Source organism: Medicago truncatula, chromosome 2 (genome assembly GCF_003473485.1).
Source record: "Medicago truncatula cultivar Jemalong A17 chromosome 2, MtrunA17r5.0-ANR, whole genome shotgun sequence".
Taxonomy (NCBI): Eukaryota; Viridiplantae; Streptophyta; class Magnoliopsida; order Fabales; family Fabaceae; genus Medicago; species Medicago truncatula.
The window spans coordinates 125,701-144,218 of record NC_053043.1 but is presented as its reverse complement, the minus strand read 5'-3'; the positions used below and the strand labels follow the sequence as shown (position 1 = coordinate 144,218).

Below are 18,518 nucleotides of genomic sequence, written 5' to 3'. Positions count from 1 at the left end.
TAACGAGAAATAACACCAACAACAATTAACTAGATGAAAATATAAATCATCTGAATCCGAATAATAACATTTGATAATATTTCGGCCATGTGACCTATTTACATTGACCTTTAGAGGGGCGAAAAAAACTATGATCAAACACTTTTTCTGTCATTCCTCCTATTAACACATCTATACCACCTTTATGTACACCAATATTTAAGGGAATGAATGACTGAAATCACAAAAGGGAAGTATAATAGTTCCTGTAAAATCATTGAAACATCAAATAAAAAAATCGACTGGAAACCAATCACGGCTTTCATTCATCAAAATATGATATGGTGTGTGCGACTTCGGTCAGTTAGAAATGTTGACCATGAAATGAACTTGGATTTTGATATGATAAAACCTCACAAAACAGACTAATGACTAGTCTGATTTGCCTGTTGTTGTTCATATGGATCAATCCAACATTGGTCCTTTTTTGCTGCATCTTTCCATCTTTTCCCAAAAACCTGCATTTCAATATACGACTGCATCCTCACCTGCAACCATGTAGTAGATTCTTTGTTTATTAAAGGGCTACGACAAGTGTTTAAATATACATTATACATTATAAGCATACTTACTTTAGGTCTATCACTATCATCTCTATGGGAATTTGACGACCCCTGCAAACCAATATACGAACGCTTTGTTAATAGTTTAGACTGCCACTTAAAACACAAGTAAATTTATCTGCATAAGCACACAGATATGTTGCCAAATTTAACTAAAAAAGTGATTACTACCATTAGGATGATAAATCTCCAACAAGGTGAAGTCCCATAATGTGTGTGAATTCAATATCTTCCATTTTATGTACCGTGTATGGTGTTTTTAGAGACAAGGTATATACTGTCGTTTGACATAGAAAATGAAATCACTTGCCTCATTTCCATTAGATCCCCCGAGAGTGGGCAGGCCAAGATGAACTATGTACTCAGAATCCACCACACCTACATTTTTCATTCGATCACCCTGAAATATTGCTGAGAGATGAACAACCATACTGGAAGGATTTAGATATGCCACAAACATGGTGTTATAACACAAGCAAGTTACCTGTGCACAATAACCAAGTTGTCTGTCCAGTCCCCAGGCATGGATTAAGTCATTCTGTAGATAAAAAGATGAGTAGACCAACATGAGTAAAGAAGCCATGCAGAATCGAAATATTGGACAAGCCTTTTGTTTTCACTTGTAAGAAGAAAAAAAATATATTTTGAAAAAAATATTTTTTTGGATCTTTTGTAATTTGAGATGGGACTATATGACTAAGGACACATTTTTCCCCAAAATGAGCTTTATATTTAGTAACAAACAATGGTTTCTTCCAATGTACATAATGTTAATTGTTAACAACCTTACTTGAATAACCAAAAAATGTCCAAAAATTTCTAGTATGAGAGACACACACATACATAAACTGTCATTCCATGTCATATAACGTTCTCAAACAGAAATAATTTATCTTAATTTTCACTGGTTTAGTACTAAGTTGACTTTGCTTTTCTTATCCATACCTGGATCATATGCCATACACATTGCCAAGATTTTTTAGAAAACACTGGTGCCATCATTTCCACCCATCTGTATAAAAGTTCCTTACGTATTAAATTAACTATTCAATTTAACATCACAAATGATATAATGGAGTTAAAAGAAAATCACACAAGATAGTACAACTGTTTACCCTAAGCAAGGAGGAGCGGTGCTATTGTCATCACACCTTCCGCTACCTTTAAACTTATAATACCTTCTGTACAGAGACAGCATAATACAAACAAGAAATTTTAGCACTGTTTGCACAAAAAAAAAGTAACTACTCAAAAAATTCAATGCAACATGAATGCATGAATATACATTCCCAGGAGTCGAGAGATAGATTATTTAAGGGAGCTGTAAATTATTTGAATGAATGATAGAAAAGCTCGTTGCAGAAGTACACTTAAATAAACATGAAAAGTTTGACAAAATAAATAGTTAGAGTAAGATTTTGTGCAACATGTTCTTCAACACTTGCACATTTTACACAGATGCTTCTTATGTCCGTTAGAGTGTGTACATATATTCTAAAATATAACTTGAAAACTAACAAGGAACAATCTAATAATCTAGTTCATTAATAGAGTACTGCATTGGTTGGGTCATAACAAGGATGTAGATCTACCAAATGAGCGCTGTTGCTAAACAGCTAGAGGTGGGAGGAAACGAGGTTAACCTGTGTACTTTTGATCCTGCTTTATGAACTGTCAATGGATGATGTATTTCTGATTTACCAGGATCCAGTGCAGGCTGTGATATCTCTAGCCCTTCTTCTTTAACAATAGATAAATACCTAACCAGAAAATCAACAAATCAAAACATGGGGCATAAAATAATCATCATCTGTGTAGAAAAAAGGACCTAAAGGTGAAAATGGTGGAGAAGAAAGAAGAAAAACCAGAAAAATAGAAAAGACAATAAAATTTTCGAGAACAAAGTAAAAATACAAACAAACTTTAATACATCAAACTGAAGCATACACTACAAATATATAGAGGCAAGCCATAAGTCTGCCTGTAAGACTGAAAATCAAATCTGCAATAAATCTACTCTAAACACTAGCCATCATTACTTAGTGACTACTTTACTTAATAAATAAGCAGCTACCTAATTATGACACTTACTTAAAAACAAGCAACAATCTAATTTTTACAGAAATAAGCAGCAAAAAATAATTAATAAAACAGAAAAATCTCAATCTCCATTCCAACAATCTGAAACAAAGAATTAGTAACAACATATCAAATATATTCAACTAAAAACTTTAATTTAGTATTATGATCCGACTCTCCTTGCCACACCTGGTTTTGCAAGTGAAAATTACAATGTCGGCCAAAATGTTACCAATTAGAAAAAGACATCCCACAGGGTTTATAGTTATGTTATGTGCAAGGTCTGCAACCAACTGTAAGCCAGTGAGCTTAACAAAGAAATTCAATTTATCCATCAATGGTGTTGGTGAAAAAACATGGAATTCTTTAACCAAAAAGATCCGCATTAGTTCATGTTATATGTACACAATTCACATAAAAAAGTAACAATTGAGTGTTGCAAAGGTATATCTACAAAAATGAAAATTCTAAATTTAACAAGACATGCACAAGTGCCTTACCTTTTCGGGTCAAAATTATCGACAAGAAGGTCCTCATCCCAGAGAAATATATAATTGTAGTCAGCAACTATGTCTGGATGCAAAAATCGTTTTGCAAACCACCTATGTCATGATAGAGAGAATTTATTTGTTTAATATTTACAGATATAGGAGTAGATGACCGCAGAGGGAAAACAAATTAACATATGAGCTTATTATACCATTTCGTTTGATTTATAGCAGACACATGTATGGCACGATTACTCCAAGCTAAATTCTTCCATCCATCCACAAAGCCATCATAATGAAAAAGCATCACAACAAAATCACTTGACGGGAACTGCCACCAGCGGTACAAGTCAGCAGATATGAGTTTAAACTGTAGATCAAAGTCAAATTATATAAGTGAAGCAACCGTCACCTTTTTGACGATTTTATCAACAACTTCTTTTTGCTTAACTCCTACTGAGATAGCCAACAAATTCAATGGGTGGTTCGAAATTCTCTGAACCAGGTAGATGTCATCAATTGAAAAAAGAGGAAATTAATGCACATTGCACAAATATAGTAGTCCCTAATCTATAGACAAAAAGCTGTTGAAAGTAACATATTATGTAAGATAACGCTAACAGTATTAGAGCATGAAGTGAAGTTGGTTAGAATTTAGCATACATTATTTACAGCAGAGTCGTCCCATAAGGGCCGTGTTTCCAAGTTAGAGGTCCTAGCAACAATTCCTTGAGGCAATGCCTGAGTTCCAGAAGGGCGGCATTGTTTCTAGGGAAATAAGAAGAGGAAGAGAATTAGAGGTAATGGCAGGTAATTAGAAATAAAATGGATATCCTACCCCAAAAAATAACAAACCTTGCATGCATTGGAATTGGATGTTGTTGTATCGGGCATTGAATAAATTAGTCCCCATCGTGCCAGTCTCTGCAAAAAAAAAAAAAAAAAAAAAAAAAAAAAAGTAGTGAATGAATGTTGTGATTATGACTATGATAAAGAAAGTGTGTTATGTTAGTACGTAACATACTTGTTTGTACTCCTTTGCAGAGAATGCATTGCCAAGGAAATAAGCGCCGCAAATCAAGGAAAGAAGAATGAGGAGTGTCCAAAGGAACAGCCTATTTTTTGGATCCGGAAAGACAACACCCTGACATGACAACAAATGAATTAGTTGATAAATGAATCAAATTGCCCCAAAATTAATAATTAATTGAAAAAACAGCAGCAAGCAAAAATTGTGATTCATTCATAGTAGAATATAATTAAGGAGCAAGACAAGACATGCAATAGAATGGTTTGGTCCAGTCTAGTCTAGTCAACCAAATAATATATAGTTCATAAAAATGATGATCTGAGAAGAACTTACCGTTACAGAACTAAAAAGCTTCATTTGTATTGTATCTCCTGAGGGAAGAAGACAAGACAAGGTTGATAGAAGAAGAAGAAGAAGAATGATTGGAAAGGGAAAAGAACAAAAGAATAAGAATAAGGAAGAGAAAGTTGATTGAAGAAAGTTACAGACCGACCGAGCGAAGAAAGGTAGGAGTATATTGGAGAAAGAATAACAATCATTCTTATTTTTATTTTTTTGTATTTATTTCAAATTATTAACACTTTAAACAAACAAAGATCGTGATAGTCAATGCTCCAGAGGAACATCATCGTACTCGTGTAACCGCAACATGCCAAAAACATATAATAAACGGTTTAACTTGTAAAGAATTTGGGTGCCTTTGATTTGATAAAAAATAAGGAGATGACATAAGAAGTTCAGCACTTCAGAATTTGATAATTTGTAATACTGCTTCAAAAACATGACACAAACTAGAGGTTAGGGACAGAACAAAACTTAAATTTTTGTCCCTCACCAAACCACAACACAATTAATATTTTTATCTTACGTACAAATTATCTAAAATACCAAAATATCATTTCATCCTACAAAAATTATATAATACATAAAATTATTCAATATAATAAAAAATTTATCTTATGCTATTCTGCCTTGTGTTGTGTTGTGTTGTTTTGTCTCATAGTGTTATCTCCTGTTTTACAAACCAAACAAACATTCAATACTTCTCCACTATTTTTTTTAAGGACCACTAATTTCTTTTTTTGTTATGTTAATTTAAATTTTAAATCAATTTTTTATTTTAATTAGTGTTTGATAATTTTAAATAAATTCTAATATACTCTTAATTCTTTAAGTCAATCATAACGAACCTCTCAAAAAATAATTATCAATCCTTAACGAAACAAATCTAATTAATTTTTTTGTCCAAAAAATAATCTAAATTAATTTAAATTTAAAATTTGATTATTATATCTATACCATGTAAAACGAAAATGGAGAGATTTTTGGTTTTTTTTTTTATCCAATTATGCTTTTAAACAAATTTTTTCTATAATAATGTTATATTCTTAGTGTTATTAAAAAGATAAGAAATTTTGTTATATTATTGTTGTTATTGAAAATGATAAATATGGTTTGTTGAGTTTAATACATTTGAAAGTCACAAATATATATACTCATGAATCGAGTAAGGATTTCACTATTCGGAGTGCTTATTAGTCCTTGTTCATCAGCATCATCCAGTCACTACGGTTTCCTCGAAGTTTCTTTGGCATAAGGATGTTCCTCTTAAGGTTGTTCTCTTAGCTTGGCGTTTGTTCCGTGACAGGTTGCCAACTAAGGACAACTTGTTTCGTCGTGGAGTTATAGTTTCTGATGCTCGTTTGTGTGTTGGTGGCTGTGGTTTGGTGGAAACTTCCCCCCATTTATTTTTACACTATGATTTTTTTTTGGGAAGTCTGACATTTTATTCACTGTTGGTTAGGTGTCTGCTCAGGCCTCCCTAGTGTACCCGCAAATTATCTCAATCAATTGATTATGTTGGTGGTATCTGTTCTAAGGTGAGGCATTCCATTATGCACTTGATTTGGTATGCTACGGTGTGGGAAATATGGAAAGAAAGAGACAACATGATATTCAATGGCAAAGTTTGTTCGACACATCAGTTAGTTGATAAGATTAAGTCAATTTCTTTTGTGTGGTTGACGTGCAAATCTCTCCTTCAATTTCCATGCTTGGTGGCTTAGTCCGTTCACTATGTTGGACATTGGTTAAAGTTGTTTTCTTTGTTTTCCTTGTGTTTCGGTTTTTCTGTTTTTCTGTTTTTCTCTGCACATATGTTTATGACTCTGTTTCTTTTCTGGTACACCTTGTACTAGGGAGAACACTTTGATTGGGTAATATAAATTTTATTTTAGCCTTTTCAATTTTTATTTTATTTTTATATAATTTTGGGTTAATTAAGTTTTTAGTCCCTATAAATATTCATAGTTTTGTTTTTAGTCCCTACAAAATAAGATCACACTTTTTAGTCCTTGTGACATTTTCCTTAAGCATTTTAGGGACTAAAACTGTTGATGAAATTTTTTTACAGGGACTAAAAGTGCCGATGAAAAAATTTATAGGGACTAAAAAGTATGATTTTATTTTGTAAGGACTAAAAACAAAACTGTGAATATTTATAGGACTAAAAACTTAATTAATCCTATAATTTTTATATAAAATATCGTTTGGAATTTACTAACAAAATTTATATAAAATATCGTTGATATCTACAAACTTAATGTAATAAAAAAACGGAAAGATCGACACGTGAGTGCTGTCTTTTCACTAATATAAATAAAAGGGATAGCTTTTACTAAGTGTTTTTTTCACTTTCTATTATACCTTAAATAAATTTGTCTATAAGATTTGACCAAAAAAAGTTGTCTTTAGAGAAACAATATTTTATACTATAAAAACAACTTATTTTAATCTTAAGTCAAATTGAAAACCATGGCAGCTTGTGATACTCCTCATTTTCTTCGGGAAAATTTGTTATGCTCTGCCACACGTAAACACCGTTGATATGTTTGCATCTCTTTCCCTCTTGGTATAAATTTATTCTGTGAATCCCAATATATTAAGATAATTTTTGCAAAATTTGTGATAAGGATCCCAATTGAATAGGACGGTGGTGAATATATGAGTATTTTGGATGAGTTTGCTTCTATTGATGGAATTTTAGGTGTTTAATCATGATTGAATAGTCAATGAAAATATCCACGTAGTTTCGTGAAATATGAATTGGATAAAATCAATTTTTATTATGAATCGTAAAGGTGAAAACATTTAAATTGGATTGCTGCCAATTCTTAGAGAGGGAAATAAATTCAAGAATTATGTTGTGTTTGTTGATTGTGAATAGTGAGAAGGAGAATACTTTAGTTCTTGGTTAGGTTAAAGAAGATCAGCGGAAAATGGGTGGGGATCAAAGGAGAAAAGACCATATGAATAAAATTAACAAACAATTATGAGGTCAACGAATCCTAACTCATCATTATATACGAACGACACGGTCGAAAGAAGAATATACATAAATAAAAACAATAATATTAAATTAGGTGGATTCTAGGGTGAGGGTTCAATTAAGTCCTTCACCGGTGAAGCACAAATAAAACACCATTTGATTGAATCAATGGTCCACATTATTTGAAAATAAATATGAGAACATCCATCTTTTTCCACACACAATTATGTCCATATCTCTATCCTCTCCAACTATTTTTCCACGCATATCATCTCCAACTTGAGTAGATGCAGAACTAGTGTGTGGTTTTGTTTTCGGGTTGACAAAATAAGTAACCCTTATGTTTCAGCAAATCAATTTCCATCATTTAACAAACAATAACACATGATTATAATCGAATTTTGGATGGTGGTACCAAACCAATCCAAGTCGAAAGTCCTTTAACGTTCATTCAATCAAATAGATTGCAACTTCTCTGTTCATAGTAGTTATAGAAATGGAAATTTAATTAAGTGGTTGGTGAAATTTAAACCTCTATTCTACCTTTGCCATTAAACCCAGTAAAAAAAACATATAAACAACCATAAATTTCACCATGGTGTTGCCAATTTTTATTGAGGTTGATTATCATCACAACAAGTTCTAGTAAACTTTTCTGCATATTTGTGGTGAACTAAGAAGGATCCAAATGAGAAAGAGATAGAGGTAGGATTGTGTGTGGAAAGAACTAAATGTTCTTATTTTTATTTTCAAATAATTTGGACCATTGATTTAATCAAATGGTATTTTTTTTTTGTGGTCCACTGATGAGGGACTTAGTTGAACCCTCACCCTAGAATCCACCATTAAATTATAGGATTATGGTATAAAAAAAATAGATTAATAAGGTTTCAATCAATTGGTTATTTGTGTGAAATTTACCTTATCATTATTTTTAATTTTTTTTTACAGATTCTCCCCTTAAAAAAAAAAAACACTAGAAAATTCTTTGATTTTGGATTTCTGATTACCAAAATTTTGTATCGATTAAAAAAACAATTTGGGATTATTTAATTAAATAAAGTATTAATCATAAGAAAAGTATAGATAAATGAAAACTAATCTAATAAATCAAAATGCCCTTCCAAAACGTTTTTGGCAAAAGAGGAAGAGGTTGGAAAAAAAGAAAAGAAAACGGTGCGTTTTAGACTTTAGAGAGAGGAAGCATGGAAGAGTAAAAGTTCCAATTTCAATTTCAAATGAATGTGAAGCGAATTGATTGTTAGGGTTTCCAGTCACTTTCCTCTCTACATACATACATTTTCGGTACGCTTTCTTCTTCTTCTTCTTTTTCTTTTTCTTTTTCCAATTCATTCATTATTGCTGCTTAATTACCACACTACACTCGTGAATTTACTTTGATTGATTGATTAATTAATTTGTTAATTAAATTCTACTAGCACCGTATGTAGTAGAATTATACTTGTTTTGATAGATTGATTCAATTCATAATACTTGTTTTGTGTTGTAAAAGTGTAGAGTAAGATAATGTCTGAAGAGGCGGCGGGTGGATCCATGTTGGTAGTTTATGATGACGATGACGTTGATGTTGATGTTGACGATGATCCTTCTGACCAACATTTGGGAGGAGGAGGAGGAGGAGGAGGATGCGATACAAGCAGCACAGAAGACTCCCCTTCTCATCAAACCACACTCCATTTGGTGGACCCAACAACAACAACTCATCATCACATTCCATACATCGGTCAAATGTTTCCCACGCACGATGCTGCTTATGACTTCTATACTCATTTTGCCAAGACCTGCGGCTTCTCTATTAGACGTCATCGTACTGAAGGAAAAGACGGTGTTGGCAAAGGACTTACTAGACGCTACTTTGTTTGTCACCGTGCTGGCAACACTCCTGCCAAATCATCAACCCAAACTAAACCTCAACGAAATAGAAAATCTTCCAGATGTGGTTGTCAGGCTTATATGCGCATAAGCAAAACCACTGAATTTGGGCCTCCAGAATGGCGCGTCACTGGTTTTGCCAACCACCATAATCATGAACTTTTGGAACCAAACCAAGTTCGATTCCTTCCTGCATACAGAACTATATCAGATGCTGACAAAAATCGAATCCTTATGTTTGCCAAAACAGGGATTTCTGTTCATCAAATGATGAGACTTATGGAGCTTGAGAAGTGCGTCGAACCTGGATATTTGCCTTTTACTGAAAAGGACGTAAGGAATTTACTCCAGTCATTTAGAAAATTAGATCCAGAAGAAGAAACCCTAGATTTGTTAAGAATGTGCAGAAATATTAAGGACAAAGATCCTAATTTTAAATTTGAGTACACACTTGATGCAAACAACCGTTTAGAAAATATTGCCTGGTCCTATGCCTCATCCATCCAATTGTATGATATCTTCGGTGATGCTGTGGTGTTTGATACAACACATCGTCTCACTGCATTTGACATGCCGCTGGGGTTATGGGTTGGGATAAATAATTATGGAATGCCCTGCTTCTTTGGCTGTGTGCTACTGCGAGATGAAACTGTCCGGTCATTTTCCTGGGCCATAAAGGTAGTTAATCAATAACTTATTAGCGTCTATATCATTTGGTTTTTGATTCAAATTGTGTTGTGGCCCCTACGATTCTTTTCTGAAATAATACTGGTGTGGCTTAATTGTGTTGTGACAACAAATTTTATATCAAAGATTTTGTAGCTATAAAAAAACTGCACTGTCTTGGATATACCAAACGGAGGTTAATACAAATCAAAGCCTACACTTTGGAAATGTATGCAAGCGCCTTGTGCTAGTTTGTTTTTTTCCCATTTCTTTTTATTCCAATTTTATAAAATGGTGAGGTACTTCAGCTGTGGATGATTACATCTTTCTTTTATTTTTACTCCCTTGTGGAATTTTCCCGGACCCTGCGTATGCGGGAGCTTTAGTGCACCGGGTTGCCTTTTGCCCTTTTGTGGAATGTTCATTAATTTTTTAGAAGTTCAACCATTCTTTAATTTACACTGGTTTTTTTATTCACCTTCTTGGTAGGCTTTCTTAGGTTTTATGAATGGGAAGGCTCCACAGACTATATTAACTGATCAAAACATTTGTCTCAAAGAAGCACTATCTGCAGAAATGCCGATGACAAAACATGCTTTCTGCATATGGATGATAGTAGCAAAGTTTCCATCTTGGTTCAATGCCGTTCTAGGTGAACGCTACAATGACTGGAAGGCCGAGTTTTATAGACTTTATAATCTTGAATCAGTTGACGACTTTGAACTAGGCTGGAGGGAGATGGTCTGTTCTTTTGGGCTGCATTCCAATCGACACATTCTTAATTTATATAGCTCGCGCTCACTTTGGGCATTGCCATATTTAAGAAGCCATTTTCTTGCGGGAATGACTACAACTGGTCAGTCAAAGTCAATCAACGCCTTCATTCAACGGTTTCTAAGTGCACAGACACGGCTTGCTCACTTTGTTGAACAGGTATTATATCTTTCTGTCTCTCATGTTTTGATATTTTTACATTAGATTTTCAATGATTATTCACATTTCATGGAGTCACTTTGTTGAACATGTATTAAATCTCTCTGTCTATCATGTTTTAAATTTTTCTACATTTGATTTTCAATGATTATTGACAGTTCATAGAATCATAGAGTGAACTTTATCCTACTTTTTGGAGATATTAAATCCTTATCTTTCTGTGAACTTTGGTTTGCTTTGCACAACAGGTAGCTGTTGCTGTGGATTTTAAAGATCAAACTGGTGAACAACAAACCATGCAGCAGAATCTCCAAAATGTTCGCCTTAAAACAGGAGCCCCCATGGAATCGCACGCTGCTACGGTCCTCACTCCTTTTGCCTTTTCGAAGCTTCAAGAACAACTTGTGTTGGCTGCACATTATGCATCTTTTTCAGTTGAAGATGGTTTTCTTGTGAGACATCACACAAAAGTTGAAGGAGGTCGCAGAGTTTACTGGTCCCCTCATGAAGGAATTATAAGCTGCAGCTGTCACCAGTTTGAATTTTCTGGAATTTTGTGTAGGCACTCTCTGAGAGTTCTTTCAACAGGAAATTGCTTTCAAATCCCAGATGCATATCTTCCCATCCGATGGCGTCGTATCAGTGTGCCTTCTTCTAAGATTCTTCAAAATGCACCTAGCGATCATGCCGAAAGAGTTAAGCTATTCCAAAATATGGTTTCATCTCTAATTACAGAATCTGCTAAGTCTAAAGAACGATTAGATATTGCAACAGAACAAGTTTCCATTCTTCTGTCTCGCATAAGAGAGCAACCAATTTCATTACAATGTGCCAGAGATACTTCTACCATTAGGAATCTATGATGACTGAACTGGCAATGTGTGGTTGGGTGAACAGGTGGTACTGTAAAATGTTTGTGAGAAAGTATGATAATTGGATTTTGTCGTAATATATCAACGCCCCTTCCTCAAGGTGGGGCGTCGTTTCAAATTATTTTCATGGTGAAATTTCTTTAGAATGGTAAATGCTAAATTGAATTGTATCACAAAGATTCTGTTGTGTACAAAATGTATAGGAAACTTGTTCATTGTTCATATGCATCCATGTATTATTTGCATTCTATCAGCCATGGTCAATAAAAAGAGGAGACGGTTGATATTTTGAGATTAGGTATAACCCACACAAAAATAAAGAATTTGATTTTTCTTAGAATGGAAATGGAACAGAAATTATTTTTGAATTGGATTTAATTAAAATATTTCGACATAAGTGGAATAAATCAATGGGAATCGCTTCATTTTTATTCATATATCACAACAAAGAAGCATGATCATTGTTGTTTGCTAACCACGAAATGTTTTATATTTATATATTGGGATAGGATCAAATGACACCAAGGTGTCAAATTAAATTTGACACCAAATTCTAACCATTAATTCAACATTAATCCAACGTCTCTCATCAATTCATTAAATGCTCACATACTTGATGAAATGATCCAAACTTTAATTTTAGAAATAATGTATTCTTTCTTTTCTTGGTTGATTAGTTCCCATTTTTGTTATACTTTGCATCAATAGATAGATGATTGCCATTTGATTTCTCCCTACTATTTTTTATTTTTTAGAGAGTCTAATTATTAATTTTTTTTTGGCTTATCTTTGTATCAATTTTTTTTTTTAGGGAACTTATCTTTGTATCATGTTTATATTGGCTATGCTTTCATTTGTTGTATGGTATTATTCTTGAGTTCATGGTACTAATTTTTGTTGTTGACAAAATGCTGCTAATATTATTGTGTCGGGTGTTTTAGCATCTGTGTTTTGCTTTCGTTTAGTAGCGTATGTTCTTTTTAATTTTGGAACTAATCGTTCATTCATTATCCCAGGTGCTCTTTATAAATCAATTTTCTTTGGTTTCTTGTAAGAAAAATAAAAATAAAAAAGGTCAATATGAATAAAGAAATAAGGATGATAAGCCCTTAAAAAAAGGATGGCCGTGAATAGTGTAAAGAAACCATAATAATACGAGTAAATAGTCAATTTCCCTCCTGAAATTGTAAGTTTCATCAATTACCCCCCTGAAATTAACAAAACTTCAATTACCCCCTGAAATTTCACAATGTTAGTCAATTTACCCCTTCCGTCAAATTTTTCTGTTAGTGAACATGACGTTTTGCAAATACCCCCCTGAAGTTTTGCACTTATGTGCAAAATGCCCCCCAAACTTAAAAATTTATATTATTTTTTTTTTAAAAACAAACAATTAATAGTTAAATATTAAAGCTAACTATTAATTTTGGAGTTTGGAAAAACTACATACATATATACATCAAAATAGGGAAAAATGTGTATTTTTAAAGTGACAATAATGGTTATTTCTAATAGATAAATTATTATTTTTAGAGGTTTATAAAAAAATTAATAATCAGATTTAAATTTATATTTTCTCCTTCACCATCTCAGTCTTTTAACTCCTCCAACTCTTTCAACAATTTGCTCAAACCATTTAAACTACACAACCCCCAATATTAATCCACAAATCATCTCATTATTGTCACTTTAAAAAATACATATTTTTTCCCATTTTGGAGCCTATTTTGATGTATATATGCATGTAGTTTTCCCAAATTCCAAAATTAATAGTTAGTTTTAATATTTAACTATTAATTGTTTGTTTTTAAGAAAAAAATAATATAAATTTTTAAGTTTGGGGGCATTTTGCACATAAGTGCAAAACTTCAAGGGGGTATTTGCAAAACGTCATGTTCACTAACAGAAAAATTTAACGGAGGGGGTAAATTGACTAACGTTGTGAAATTTCAGGGGGATAATTGATGAAACTTACAATTTCAGGGGGGAAATTGACTATTTACTCATAATAATACTATCATATAATTTTGGTAAATAATTAACCAAGAGAAGAAAGAATATTTTATTTCTAAAATTAAAATTTGCATCATTTGATCAAGTATTTGAGTATTTAATGAATTGATGAGAGACGTCGGATTAAAGTTTGATTAATGGTTATGATTTAGTGTCAAATTTAATTTGACACCTTAGTGTCATTTGATCTCATCCCTTATATATTTTACCATTCTAAATCATGCCTGGCTGGTGATCCACATCATGTATAGAGGAATTAGAGGGTCTAGTCGCCTGATTCAATCGATACAACCTTTTAAATACAAATGGAATTAAACCATTCTGACGAACCTATATATTTGCTTCCTACTCAAAAATGTACATAATATATGTTGAGTCCTCTATCTACATGAATTAGTTAATACGAGGCCTTAATCTCCTCCTACTTAATTGATCACCTTGATCTAATAGTGATCCAATGATTCCCTGATGCACTGTCTTCCAGTTGCCACATTGTTGTTCCTTGTGGGCACAGAAGCTCTTTTGTGATGAAGAAATGATTCCCTCCTGCTGGACTTATTAATTCATCATTATCATCTGAGTCGTCGTCGTCATCATCATCATCATATGTATCCTCAAACTGATGAACCTCCAAGACAGATGCGGGCGAGGAAGCAGAGTAGTGTTTGTGATGAGTTAAAGTAGTTGAAACAAGAAATGGATGGTTAAGCAACTCCAGTGCGGTAGACCTCTTTTTGGGATCTCTCACCAAACACCTCCTCAAGAAATCGAAACCCTCCTGAGAGAAGTGAATTGGAAATTGAGGTATCCCATCACCACATGCAATCTTAAACATAGCAGCCATTGGATTTGAAATGGAAATGAGGTCATCATCGACCCAAGGAGGCCTGCCAGTGGCCATTTCAATAACAGTACATCCCAAAGACCATATATCTGCTGCTGCAAAATCAACAACCCGGCTCTCATCATTAATACTACTATTATTCTTCATTAATAATACTTCGGGAGCCATCCATAGAGGAGTGCCACCATTAGCAATAATACATGATGAAGATTTGTTCATGTTCATGTTTTTCTTTACCCTTTTTGCACACCCAAAATCTGCCAGTTTGACATTCCCAGATGAGGCCAAAAGCACGTTTTTGCACTTAAGGTCACAATGTACAATTCCATGTTGGTGAAGATGATATAACCCATGCACAATTTGTCTAGTATACACACGAACAACATCTTCATTTAATGAACCACCAAACTTGTGTGACACGTCAGCCAAACTACCCCCGGACATGTACTCCATGAAAACATGCAGTTGGTTATCTTGATGATCATAATCTGTCCCTAAACATTGGACAATATAGGGTGAAGGTGATGAATTTAATGTATTTAGGATATTCACCTCGTTCTCCAGAGCATCACGTCCTGCCTCTGAATGCGCTTTTTTCACCACAAAAAGTCCACCAGTGGATTTGTTCATGGCTAGATGGACACTGCCAAAAGATCCACATCCAACCATTTTACCCTTCATCCATTCACTCCCTTTTATTATTCCGCACATTTTTTTTTATCATAACAACTTTTCCTTTTCCTTCCTGAAAATATATTCTGAAAATGCAATTAAGTGCATCCAAAAATCAACCTCTTGAGAGGGGATTCCTCAAAACTTGAACTTGTTGGAAAACGTCGTACAAATATTGATATGATGATGCATCCAATGAAGAGAAAGAGAGATCCAACACAAAACAAACCAAAACCAAAGAGTTTAATTAATGTTAATGGAGGATGAAGCCTTTAATTTAATTTGTTGCTGGCAATGGCATGCAAATTGAGGATACTAAACATCAATTACATGAAGAGTAATAACGAATTAATGAGTAGAGCGGCTTTCGGAAATCCGAAAACCGCCCTAGGGAGCAATATAAATCCCTTTCCAACAGGCACTTCTTCAACAAACAAACAAACAAACAAACTCTCGTCTATGTTAATTTCAGATTTGCTTGAAGAAGATGAAACAAACTACTGTAACGAGAAACAAACCTACTTAAAATAATAAATAATAATAAAATAAAAGGGGCAGTTTGTGGCCGTTGGCTATCCTTAATCTGGGAACGCTGTCTCTTTAGGATATTATTTATTTATACCTATGTTTTTCTAATAGTAACAACCGCATAAGATACATTAGATACAAACATAGACACCCTACCTAGGATAGGATCAAAATCAAAATTCTCCACATTTTAGATTCCTATATTTGGAGTGTAAGTGCCTTTCTGGTAATGTTGAAGACAAAACTCAAAAGTATCCTAATAGTTTTCCTAATTGTAGAAAATGTAGGATTTTTAACTTTAGAAAATAAAAATCCAAGTATTTATAGGATAAAACATTTTTAGATGATCAAATCGTAGACACGATAATTAACAGTTAACACCAAAGTACTTTGAATGTTGGTCTCTACAACGTGACAAATCCGTATCGGAACAAATTAGCATTGGAATCTCAACTTAGAAATGTGTCAACATTTAGCGTTAATAGTATCTCAAATATGATTATCACGGTCTTACCGAAGTAGTATAAAAGAGTATCGTTTCGATAGGGAGTAGTTCAATTTAATTAACCTTTAGAGATGATTAGAAGAGAGAAGAGAATTGTAAGTTGGGGGTTTTCAAGCGTTTTGAAAGATAATAATAAAAAGAGCCTTGGGATCGTTGGTTTCATCTAAATAACAAGTCCTTCTCAAACCAAAACTATAAGCTTATAATGTTATGTTAGACCTAATTTCTCAAGACAGTTTCTCTTATATTCCTCTAGCAACCAAGCCTATTTCGCTGACTTGATTACTATTAGATTTTGGTTCTTCTAACAACCAAGCCTATTTCGCTGACTTGATTGTTATTAGTTCCCTTGAAGATCGAAACTATATGTCTCAAAGATTGCAAAGCCTATTTCGCTGACTTTGCAATCCTTGTCTAAATTCACTTGTTCGAATATCAAAGCTCCACTTTCGTTTTATGAATTGATATTTTGAATAATGGATAAACAATTATCAAACCCTCCACTTTCGTTTCCACAGTTTGATAATGGTTGATCCATGTTAAAACGGTGAATTTAGATAAGAAATTAGGGTTACGTAAGATTAAGGCTTAGAGCTTGGTTTGATTAGGATTATGTCATTTAGACTTATCCAACAATCCCAAGACAAGGAGAAGTTTACTCACTCATGTTCATCATAGACATGGGGGAGAAGAGATAAAGCATAAAAGTAAATGACAAGAAAGTAAAGGAAAAGAAAAGAACTTTAATTAGAAAAGCAATTGTCACTTATTGTATTCCAAGTAAAGATGAATATTTGTGATGGGTGGCTACTCTATTTATAGCATTCGATCGACTTAAAATCTAAGCTATTACATTTGGGCTAAAAATAGAGTAGCTTAAAATCTAAGCAAAAGCAGCAAAAGGCACTTTGGAGGGTGGCACGACCGTGCCAAGACTAGCACGGGCCGTGCCAAGCTTCTGACTTGTGGGAGACATATTTTTGTCTCTCAATCTTCGTATTTTTGCATCCAATCGGCTTCAAGTCCCTTTCTTTTGCTCCAAGATTCAATCCATCCAATATTCTTTCCTGAAATATAATAAAATGCAATTTAAAGTAAACTATCCTAAAAAGGAAATAATACTAATATAAAATTAAATAAAATCTAAATAAAACTAAACTAAAAAGCATATTAAAATAGTCAATAAATGACTCATCAAACTCCCCCACACTTGCATATTTGCTTGTCCTCAAGCAAAAGGCATAAACGTAGTAGCTCAAACAATTTTATCAAATGACAATTCGATTAAAGCACATGTCTCCTCAAGGGCTTAAATCCCAAATGTACACTAATCACAAACTCAAGCATTTCTTGTAATTTTTATTCAACCCAACGATCAAGTTTCAAGTGAGTGTGTGTGTGAAGTCCAACCCTTTTCTTGCTCCTGTATAAGATAGGCATTATGAGGAAACATGGTCTAATCCTAGCACTAAACCAACCAAGAAAGATTCCTTCTATAATTCATATAAGAGAGATGGGAGTATTTGAGAATCTTTGTTCTTTGCCATTTGCACATTTTAAGTTCTTTATTTAAGGAACAACATCTTCACTTAGGAAGTCGGAGGGCCTACCCCCTTCCCCAATCTAGATTCAATGGTATCCCTTAAAACATCATCTTCACGTAGGAAGTCGGAGGGCCTACCCCCTTCCCCAATCTAGATTCAATGATGCTTTTTAAAGTTTTTCCTTAAGATAACAATCATCTTCACGTAGGAAGTCGGAGGGCCTACCTCTTTCCCCAATCTAGATTCAATGATGAGATCTTGGAATTTATTTGGCTTTTTGGCTTTTTACGAACTCCCTTATACTAACTTATACTACTGACACTTTGAGAATCTTTAAAGGTTAATGCACCACTAAGATTAAAACGTGTTTCCTTAAAATACCTATTCATACATTTACTCAAGGGAAACAACTTTGTGTTTTTCTCATTGGAGAATTTTATTCACTTTAAAATAAGATGTGGGTATATCAAGAAGACTTAAAACACAAGAGTTTGCTTTTATGTACAATAATCAACCAAATA

At 33.5% G+C, this 18,518-nt stretch overlaps 3 protein-coding genes across 6 annotated transcripts; 1 reads left to right on the top strand and 2 right to left on the bottom strand.

Moving 5' to 3' along the window:
- Positions 1-4,885, bottom strand: LOC11445574 (uncharacterized). 3 transcript variants are annotated; one of them, XM_003592835.4, is made up of 14 exons: positions 4,533-4,876; positions 4,194-4,313; positions 4,025-4,093; positions 3,833-3,937; positions 3,582-3,665; positions 3,382-3,500; positions 3,182-3,283; positions 2,246-2,362; positions 1,718-1,783; positions 1,548-1,614; positions 1,087-1,140; positions 913-1,002; positions 612-653; positions 1-527 (listed from the first exon to the last, which is right to left on the bottom strand). In XM_003592835.4, exons 1-14 carry the CDS (start codon positions 4,554-4,556, stop codon positions 405-407), a joined length of 1,182 nt encoding a protein of 393 aa, XP_003592883.2. In that variant the 5' UTR covers positions 4,557-4,876; the 3' UTR covers positions 1-404. The 3 variants fall into 3 exon arrangements, 2 of the variants coding, with proteins under 2 accessions (XP_003592883.2, XP_013462373.2); XR_005644036.1 differs by having other exon boundaries at positions 435-527; positions 913-980; positions 4,533-4,885; XM_013606919.3 differs by lacking the exon at positions 3,582-3,665 and having other exon boundaries at positions 3,382-3,539; positions 4,533-4,883.
- A 3,765-nt stretch (positions 4,886-8,650) lies between these two features.
- On the top strand, positions 8,651-12,183 carry LOC112419135 (protein FAR1-RELATED SEQUENCE 11). Of its 2 annotated transcripts, none has more exons than XM_024776149.2 (4): positions 8,651-8,832; positions 9,046-10,098; positions 10,576-11,019; positions 11,268-12,183. In XM_024776149.2, the coding sequence occupies exons 2-4, from the start codon at positions 9,055-9,057 to the stop codon at positions 11,880-11,882; spliced, it is 2,103 nt and encodes a 700-aa protein (XP_024631917.1). In that variant the 5' UTR covers positions 8,651-8,832; positions 9,046-9,054; the 3' UTR covers positions 11,883-12,183. The 2 variants fall into 2 exon arrangements, with proteins under 2 accessions (XP_024631917.1, XP_024631918.1); XM_024776150.2 differs by having other exon boundaries at positions 9,041-10,098.
- Positions 12,184-14,190: 2,007 nt separating this feature from the next.
- LOC11421586 (mitogen-activated protein kinase kinase kinase NPK1) lies at positions 14,191-15,465 on the bottom strand. Its single transcript, XM_003592831.4, has one exon. It carries the CDS (start codon positions 15,457-15,459, stop codon positions 14,338-14,340), a length of 1,122 nt encoding a protein of 373 aa, XP_003592879.2. The 5' UTR covers positions 15,460-15,465; the 3' UTR covers positions 14,191-14,337.
- Positions 15,466-18,518: the final 3,053 nt, after the last annotated feature.